Below are 9926 nucleotides of genomic sequence, written 5' to 3' on the forward strand. Positions count from 1 at the left end.
TATTCTTTAATATTGAGAACGATTTTTAGAACTAGGCTACATCTTTATTGGTATCTTTATAGTTGTTGTCCTTGGTGTGAACAGCCTTTAGACCACACATCTTAGACAACTTAATCTGATTAATTGATCTGGCATCTTTCAAATCATCTCAGATGTATTAAAGGTGATGTATGTAGGATTGAATGGTTGAAAAAAATCATTATGCCAATGCATATATTAACATTAAAAATATTAAAACATAAAAAATATTGACCAGGATGCCACCAAGCTTGACAAAAACTTTGACAATATTTCTTGCTTAGACAATCATAGTACACACATTGGAATGCGGCTTTAGTCCTCTTCATACCTCTTTGTTCTTTTCCATTATGGCATAGAGTTTCTGCAAAAGGTCATTGGACACATTTGGCATCCCAGGCTCCTGATAACTGAGTGGTTGAACTAGGTATTGCAGTCCATATTCAAAATATTGGATAGGGTTTTTTTTTTTCCATCTGGCCCCTCCTCCTCAGACTTGATGCACAGGCAGGTTGCCAGATTGATGACACAAACAGGAACAACCGCACTTGATGATGAATGAAATGAAATACGCTGTTTTCCACCAACTGGCAAACCCAGGGTGCTGTAATACAATTGGGTAAACTGGCAGGGGGCGGGTTTCACAAACCAAAACAAAGATGGACATTCCAACCCCAAATGCACATTTTCAAAGGAGAATAACTGACTGTAGCATTGTTTTTCAGATAAACAAGTGAAAGTGAAATAGTATGTTAACTTAGCATGTTTCTTAAATATCTGCAAACATATTATTGTATTTTTATGCTTTAGTAGAGTCAAAATCTTACATACAGTACCTTTAAAGCTGTGGTACGAAGAATGGACCCCTGTATGAGGAGGAGGGGACGGGAGAAACAGTATTTTGAATTTGGACTGCAGTACCCATTTCAACCGCTAGCTGTCAATATTACATAGTGCACCTTTAAATAGTTGAAGGCTTTCCCTGAAAGCAGTTAATTTCCATCGCATGTCTCCATCTGCTGTTCAGAGATATTGTTGCAGTTTTGTAAAATCTTTTCTATTTTTTTTTTTTTGCATGTTTCCCTGGTCCGCTGCCAATCATTATGTTAAAACTGAAGAAAAATAAAAAGACAACAAACATACTGTTCTGTATTTAATGGTGTGCCAATCAGTTCAACAAAAGAGCAAAACATTTTGAGTAAGAGCACATATGAAACATAAATTGTCACATATTTACAAATAGAGCTTTTTATGTTTTGAATTTTTTTTTAATTTATTTACGTTAAGTGTAAACAGATTGACATGTAGGCTAAGGTAAGCCATGTAGCATTGATTTATTGTTTTGTAATTATATGAGAGCAAACTGCATGTAGAAACATTTTAAAGTATGTGTGATTGTTACCTGTTTTTAATTTTTCCAAACATTTGACAGTAATTCGGGTTTAACATTGTGCAAAATTGACTTGCTGATTAATGTCAGGGAACATGACTTAAAGCGTTGTGAGAAGTATAGCCTATCCATAATCTTTATAATAAATGATGAAAGATTAAACCTATAATAGATTATTGCTTCAGTTTCTTTTTTTGTAGACCGCAGCTGGAAAATGCACAACGGTTAAAATAAAAAGTTTGGACTCATTAAAAAATGAATGCTTTTGAGTCTATTATGCTTACCAAAAATACAGTAACCCTTCTTTCAAAAACATTTAAAAAACCTTCCGAAATATTCCGAAGTGTATGATGCCAATTAATGGCTGAAGTAAAGGGTTCACTGGATTAACTGGAGGCACTGCTTCTGGACATACAGTCCATCCCACAGACCAAAAGATAACAAAAGCATTTCTCCAACCGGCCATCGTGCACCTGTCCTGTACCATTTAGCGCTGGTTCTTGAATTTGTGCGCCTTTTTGATAGACAGTTCTGGTGCCACCCCTCTGCAGTTCCAATCCGGATTATAAATACACTCTCTACACCAACATCCACACCAGCTACTGCTGCCTCTCACAGTGCACCATCGGCACTGGGACACCGGGACGGATGTAGGAGAAGCCCCTTTACTCACCCCCGTTCAAACTTTTCCTTTTTCAATTTTGTGGGGGTTAACATCTGTCTTCAGACATCTGAGCGGCTGTGAAAGGCACATACGAGGTTAGTAGCTACTGAGAAAGTGCACTTCTTTTTAAATTAGCCTACTGTACTTACTGTACACGGTGCTGTAAACAGATAGAGTCCCACGGATCATATATGAGGGCGTTTAGAGCTGTGCAGCATCATTTTCAGTTAAAAGGACTTTCGTTTTGCGTGTATATTAATTGATTTTAATTGAGCAGGTATACACGCCTGGTTTCCTAATTAATTCAGTGTTAAAATGAAGTTCATTTGGGAGTTGAGTCCTTGGTTTTTCATACTCCTGAAGGGTCTCCTGATGTGTGGGAGATCGCATTGCGCTGCAGCTGCCACTCTGTACCATAAATAGGAAGAGGTTGTACGGTGCAGCTGACTGTGCTCTTTCTGAGGAGCCGTGAAAACAGGCACTCCCATTTAAGTAACTGACTTACAGTCTTATCTTCTGAGAATTAGCCTGGGTGTCAACTCTGCGGTTGTTTTATTCGTTGTAGTTTTGTTACATCTGTGTCCTATTGTAACTGGATTGCCTTTGCTGAGGCAATATCTTGGTGTTGGCCTATAATTTGTAAAATAAATTGTTTCTTATGCATTAATTATTGATGATCATTGTGTGTGAACTTCACAATAGGCCTAGGCTATATATTCCAATTAGTAGCCTGTAAGGAGTGTCTTCTCTGATAGAAAAAAACAGCGTTACTTTTACTGTTGGTACTTGGCAGAAAAGCTACATGATTTAATACAGTATAGTTTACAGCAAACACAGTAACTAACATTGTCGTTATTTCACGGTAACGAATGGACTGCGCAAATAAATGGTAGGCTATATTAACATGTAAAAGGCTCATAAGTTAATATGCTTTTGCTGTACCGTTTACACGGGTTTTAAAGCATTACAGATCACCACTCCTTTATGAATTGGAAGAATTCAGAAAAGCTTGATTCTGGGTGTCAAAACCCGAAATTACATGTCACGTTTCTTGACAACGTCAGTGTACTTGCAGTTGTAGTGACCGTGAATAGGCTAATAATCATCACAAATCACTACGATATCAATCATTTTTAAAAATCATAAAAATGAAAAGAAAAAAACTATATAGTTTTGATTCCTAATACTTTATTATATTTATAATTTTTTAAGGCAACTGCAAATTTGTAACGTCATTAATATTAATATCCACGTCACAAAGTCTCCTGTGATTGGACGGTTATTTTCCCGCTGATATGGTTAACGTTAGGTGAAAATTTCGCCTCCTTCTCCGTCAGCTGTTGCTTAACAGTATTTAACTATGGGAATTGTAATTTTCTTGCAGTTTTAGAGCTAAATTTGATCAGTCACTAACGTTACACCAAAATATATCTAATTAAAATTCGAAAAGTAACTTTTTACCTGGTTGTAAAGTACCTGGAAGAGGACAATCAGTGGATATCTGAGGAGTGAGTGACGTTTGACCTGTAACGGTCGTTAGTGAGTATGAGCGCGGAGCTAATTAAAATATACGAAATACGATTAATAAATCATGTTTTATGAACATTTCCATACAAAAAAATAAAAAATAAATTAAAAAACAACTGCAACAAACTTGTGGAGGTAGGCTAATTTGTATCAGCTTCTGTTGTATTTACCTAATTTATTTTTCGGCAGTGGTCAATGGTTAATTTTAGTAAGAGTGTGACAGGATTTTAATGTTAATTTCTCCTCAGGTTAACCATGGGGATCAAGACAGCCCTTCCCAAGTCTGAGCTGTACATCTACACTGCTGTCCTCTCTCTTGCACTCTTATGGGCAGGCAGCTGGATCATTGAGGCCTCCAGTGGTACACTTTATTTTTATCTCTAGCTTTTTCTTACTACATTAAGATCACAGAATTATGTGAATCACATCCATCATGAATGCTGTAGAATACAATGAGTAAAGGTGCATTTGCTTTTGTTTATTGTAAATCAGAGCTCTGCGGTAGTATTGTTTCTCTGTGGGCACTAGGCAGACTGTTTTGCTTATAGACATCCAAGATGGTACTGGAGCAAACCAGCTATGTCCTGCCTCAATTTTTTTACAGACTGATTATGTCTAACATAACTAAAACATCAGTTTAGACTTGGAGCTAAATGTACCAGTCCTTCATTGATAACCCTCAGCAACCCCTGACTCTCAAATAAGATCTGTTATGCAATTTGTGTTATCTTTGAAATTCATGATACAAAGATTTGTCAGATTTCACAGGACCATTTCATAATCTCAAAATATATTTGAGAGTCTGGATTACCACAGAGAAGCCTCTAAATACAGAGGCTGGCAGAATTTACCTTATGTAATGCTATTAGGTTTTGCTCTGGAGCTCACCCTGTTTGCTGGTGAATTATGTGACTCTGATGTCCATTGTACATATTTCAATAATACATTGATTACATGGTTAGCTGTCTGCAAAACTGCATGCTTACACAACAACACATATGTGACACTTGACCACAAACAGTCATAAGGGTCAATATTTTTTTAAATTGAGATTTATACATCATCTGAAAGCTGAATAAATAAACTTTCAATTGAAGTAAGGTTTGTTGGGATAGGACAATATTTGGCAACAACTATTTGAAAACTTGGAATCTGAGGGTGCAAAAAAAAAAAAAATTAAATATTGAGAAAATCACCTTTAAAGTTCTCCAAATGAAGTCCTTAGCAACATTTATTACTAATGATAATACATTTTTGATATATTTACCATAGGACATTTACAAAATACCTTCATGGAACATGGTCTTTACTTAATATCCTAATGATTTTTGGCATAAAAGAAAAATCTAAAATTTTGACCCATACAATGTATTGTTTGCTTTTGCTACAAATATACCTGGGCAACTTATGACAGGTTTTGTGGTCCAGGGTCACATATGGTACTTTTTAAAGTAATTAAATAAAGTTTGACATCTTTTTTTTATATATTAAATAGGAAAGAAACATGACCATGGTCATGTGGCAAGTTTTATCTTTTAGCCTGAAATGCACCTTGCTGCTTTTGTGAAACTTTTTCTTTCTTTTTTTTTTTTTTTTTTCCAGAGAATATAAACAGGAAGGCAGTTAGGGAGAATGTTAAACCAGGATGGCACTACTTTGGCAGAAAAATGGCAAGTATATTAGATCCTGTACCTCTGTGAATATGTTTAAAAGCCACCAGATGTATTTGTTTGAGGCCTTAACTATTTTTAATGCCTTGTAGGTTTAAGCAGATGTACTGTATTTGTGGTGTGGTTTTTTCCCCACATATTTTTTCTTCTTTAATTTTTACTGCACTCTATTTTTCTCTGTCTTACTGTATTCTATTTTTATTTTATTTTTTTAAATTCCAAAAATAAAACACTCTTTGGTTTATAATGCTAAGTGCTTTATAAATACATTTTGATTTGATTTATATTACATAAATGACTTTGTTGAATCCTATTCTGACTCTGTTTAATCGCTTCCTGTGACTGATTCTCTGTCTCTTCAGGATGCATCAGATTTTGAATGGGTAATGTGGTTTACCACTTTCCGCAACCATATCCTGTTTGCCCTCTCCGGTCATGTGATCTTTGCTAAGATCTGCTCAATGGTGTCTCCAAAGGTACTGTATGGGGTTATTCACCTTATGCACAATGATTAAGTAATTTAAGATTTGAGAGTGATGATATTTTGCTATTGATATTATCTGTGATTGTTTTGTGAATATTGCATGATTTTATGTATTGACTGAGTCTGAATAATCAATAATAGAAAAAACACATTTTGATATTAACAATGCATGTGTTAAATGATCTAATTTGAATGTTGTGTGAAATGTTACATGCTTTCGTGTTTGTGTCTGCTGCCCAAGAAGACTGGTGTAGATTTATTCAAGGTAACTCTGAAAGTACTTGTCATTGCATATTTACAACCGCTACAACTACAGCTAATACTTGACTATTTTGTCATTTCTAACGCTAGAAACAGTAGCTGCTTAAATCCAAAGAAATCCATTCAATATTGTTGTATGTGAGATCTGGATTAAATAAATGTGCTTTTTCACAAGGCATTTTCTTCCTAACCCACAGAACAGATCTTTGATCTATATGCTGTATGGATCTCTGGCTGTGCTGATTACTATGGGATGGACATACATCACTCTCATCCTGTCTCACTGCATCATCCTCTACAGCGTGGCCCTTGTCAAGAGAAAGTGGCTCTGCTTTGTGGCTGGACTTACCAGCCTGGCAACTTTCAAAATGGAGCCCTTTAATACCTGGCAGGTGAGAAGGTCTATAGCCAGTGAATGATCATCCCTCTATTGTGATTTACAGTTATTGAATTGAACTGAATCAACACTGAACTGACTGGAGCTAAATAATAGTACTGTTTTCTCTTCAGAGAAATTTGTCTCATATTTGAAGAAGTTTGCAACATTGATTTTTTTTATTCTTTTCCTGTTTACTACTGCGAAGCTGCTTTGAAACAGTCTGTATTGTGTAAAGCACTATATAAACAGTAAACTGAAGTTGTGAATGAATAGCATACATTCATAATTTGTGTGTTGTTACAGCAATTTGAATATTGTTTGTGTTGTTTTTTTATAACCCCTAATATAACATATTTTTTCACTACAGTCTATCCACAAGTCCCCCTGTGGTTCAAGTGTCCATGTGCATAAACAAATGCAGTTCTTTTTGTCATTTTGATGTTCTGATAATTTGTATGTTTTGATGCAGGAAGGCTTTGTGACAGGCTCTTTTGATCTCCAAGATGTCCTGTTCTATGGAGGCTGTGGATTTTCCATTATGCGCTGTATGAGCTTTGCCCTAGAGAACTGTGAGAAGAAAGATGGTAACTACAGTTTCATAGATCTGATCAAATACAACTTCTACCTCCCCTTCTTCTTCTTTGGACCTGTCATGACCTTTGATCGATTCCATGAGCAGGTGAGTCCTGTACTTCGAGAATCTAATAACTTCCGAACATTGTTCTCAATAAAACAAGCATTTTAAAGCTCCAGGGGCCAGTTGCACAAACAAAGCCACTATTTTAAGATTGTGTTTTAAGAACTAGTTTGGCCAACTCGCAGTTAGCCAAGAGGTAATCAGTCTTACTTTTCTTGTTCAAACTGGGTCAGTCTACCTTTTTGTAACTGACTTTAAAAAGTAATGACCTGTCGTGAAGAAAACACATTAGATGACAAACTTTAAGACTAGTTTAAGCAGTTTATGCAATTGGCCCCAGATTATGGAATCTTATAATAGTTTATAGAACAGAATTTATAGAACAGAATACATAATTGTAATAGTGTTGATATTGTCATTCTGGTTAGGTATGCACTGTAATGATCCTTCTATTATTCTCAGGCTAACAACCCTAACTTGACACGTAAAGAAAGAGAGATGTGGAACATCACCATTCATGCTTTGGTGCACCTTGGGGCTATTTTGGTGGTGGATGTTTTCTTCCATTTCTTGTACATTTTGACCATCCCTAGTGATTTAAAGCTTTTGAAGCAACTGTCTGACTGGTCTCTGGGTCAGTAAATAGCTTGAAAAAACAGTAGACATTTAGAAATGATGTTGCAAGTAGTTTCTAATTATTCGTAAGTACAATTTAATTTCACTAAATCACTGAAGTCTGATTTTTTATTGCTATTCAGCTGGTTTGGCGTACTCCAATCTGGTGTATGACTGGGTGAAATCAGCTGTCATGTTTGGTGTCATTAACACTGTATCCAGACTGGACCATCTTGACCCTCCTCAGCCTCCTAAATGCATCACAATGCTCTATGTGTTCGCTGAAACGTAAGTATAGTCATCAACAGAAGAGAAATGGAGAAAAAGAACAGTATGTTTTTGGAAGCAGTTGATGTATGTGTAACCAGTTTACATATTTAAAGTTTCTTCTGACATTGACTTTTTCAGACACTTTGACAGAGGAATCAATGACTGGCTGTGCAAGTGAGCAAATAACCAATGCCATCTGTGTATCATCACATGTATCATTTTAATATATATTGCTATATCAATCAAATGCTTAAGAAAAATATTCAACTTTATAACATGTATCTCATGTTCTCTGTTAAAGATATGTGTATGACTATATCGGAGAAAACCATGATGCCATCTTCAAGGAGCTTCTTGCAACCATTTGCACCTTTTCTGTCACAACTCTGTGGCTCGGACCTTGTGAGCTGGTTTACATCTGGTCTTTCTTTAACTGCTTTGGCCTAAACTTTGAACTGTGGGTGGCTAAATTCTTTTCTCTGCCACCATTCTCTACTATTGAGGTAAGATCCCAAAGATGTTCAGTTGTGAGGAATTTGAGCATTTTGGTTTTGAATCATTGCACTACCAAATGATTCTCTTTCAATATTACATCATGACCGAATATCCTGCATTTCACTGATATGAAAATAACAGCATTCTCTTCTGAGTTCAGCCAAAATATAATGTAATTTTTTCCCCCAGCGGAATCTCATGTCTGAGGCAATGTCACGTCGAATCAGGGGCTTGTTCAATGCTGTTAACTTCTGGCAAATTATTCTGTACAACGTCCTGGCACTGAACAGTCTGGGTTTTGCTCAGCTGGTCACTAAGAGACTGCTTCTTAAAGGTAAGTGTTTTGTTTTAAACCACTATATAATGAATACAGAAACAAAATTAACTAGAATCTTGTGCAGAATGTGTTTCTTATATATGTAATCTTTCTTACATATATAAGTCACTTTATATGATCTGTGTGTGTGTGTGTGCGTGCGTGCGTGCGTGCGTGTGTGTGTGTGTGTGTGTGTGTGTGTGTGTGTGTGTATATCTATATATATATATATATATATATATATATATATATATATATATATATATATATATATACACACACAAAAATATTAAAATGTGAAGTATCAGCACAAAAACTCTGTAGTAATAGCACCCATATGATGCCCTCAGGCTTCCCCTTGTCCACTCTCTCTGTGCTGTTTGTGACTTACTGTGGCGTGCAGCTGATAAAGGAGAGAGAGAGAAGGCAGGCTCTGCTGGATGATCCGGAACCAGTGCCACCCCCGGAGGAGGGCAAGCAGAAGGCCGAGTAAAGGACAGAACGGTCATTGAATCTGATCCAGCTCTTGAGGTCCCTCTTGTTAATTCTGCCCCTGAGCTTTCATGCCAGATCGATGCAGTCCCATCACTATGGTGACTGCTTTGCACAAGTCTGTTTTAAAAACACAAGATGTTTTTAACTGTGAATAGTTCTGAAGTGCACTTACTTTAGCCAAATGCAACCTGTTCTCTGACACACTCTTGCACAAACAAACCAAAAAGTGCATTTTTTATTTATATTTTCAGTGGATATAGCTATTTAAAGGATGGGCTTGCCAAATATTTTATGAATAAATAATATATTGAACAATAAAATGAAAATGTACAATGTTTTCAGGGTTGCCTCTTATTTTAGCCCTTCTCTATATTCTTAATATGTTTACAGCAGTGTTTTAGTTTAGTTATTTTTTAGTTTTTATTAATTTCAATTTTAGTTATTTTAGTACATTAGTTTAGACAATGAAAATGAGAACTGTTTCCTCGGCAACTTGTTGAAATAAAGTTTCTTAAATAGTTTTTTGTATTTCATTTAATGTTTATTTTTATTTCAAGTAACAACTTTTTCATGGTTTTAATTTCAGTTTTAGTTAACTATGATAGCCCTGATTTACAGCCATTATAATGACAAAAAACAAATATGTTAGGACCAACATGTTAAACAAACTTTAATTTTACATAGTTCTGAACTGCTTATAAACAA

The 9926-nt window shown here is 35.7% G+C and overlaps 1 protein-coding gene across 4 annotated transcripts; it reads left to right on the forward strand.

The window, feature by feature from the left end:
* Positions 1-1961: 1961 nt before the first annotated feature.
* LOC109103068 (protein-cysteine N-palmitoyltransferase HHAT-like protein) lies at positions 1962-9558 on the forward strand. Of its 4 annotated transcripts, none has more exons than XM_042772755.1 (13): positions 1962-2167; positions 3848-3960; positions 5202-5269; positions 5632-5745; positions 5998-6018; positions 6212-6406; positions 6863-7072; positions 7493-7664; positions 7789-7933; positions 8054-8089; positions 8217-8418; positions 8600-8744; positions 9077-9558. In XM_042772755.1, exons 2-13 carry the CDS (start codon positions 3855-3857, stop codon positions 9217-9219), a joined length of 1557 nt encoding a protein of 518 aa, XP_042628689.1. In that variant the 5' UTR covers positions 1962-2167; positions 3848-3854; the 3' UTR covers positions 9220-9558. The 4 variants fall into 4 exon arrangements, with proteins under 4 accessions (XP_042628689.1, XP_042628705.1, XP_042628696.1 ...); XM_042772762.1 differs by lacking the exon at positions 1962-2167 and adding an exon at positions 3369-3611; XM_042772770.1 differs by lacking the exon at positions 1962-2167 and adding an exon at positions 3369-3580.
* The last annotated feature ends 368 nt before the right edge of the window (positions 9559-9926 follow it).

This window comes from Cyprinus carpio, chromosome A2, assembly GCF_018340385.1.
Source record: "Cyprinus carpio isolate SPL01 chromosome A2, ASM1834038v1, whole genome shotgun sequence".
Classification (NCBI taxonomy): domain Eukaryota; kingdom Metazoa; phylum Chordata; class Actinopteri; order Cypriniformes; family Cyprinidae; genus Cyprinus; species Cyprinus carpio.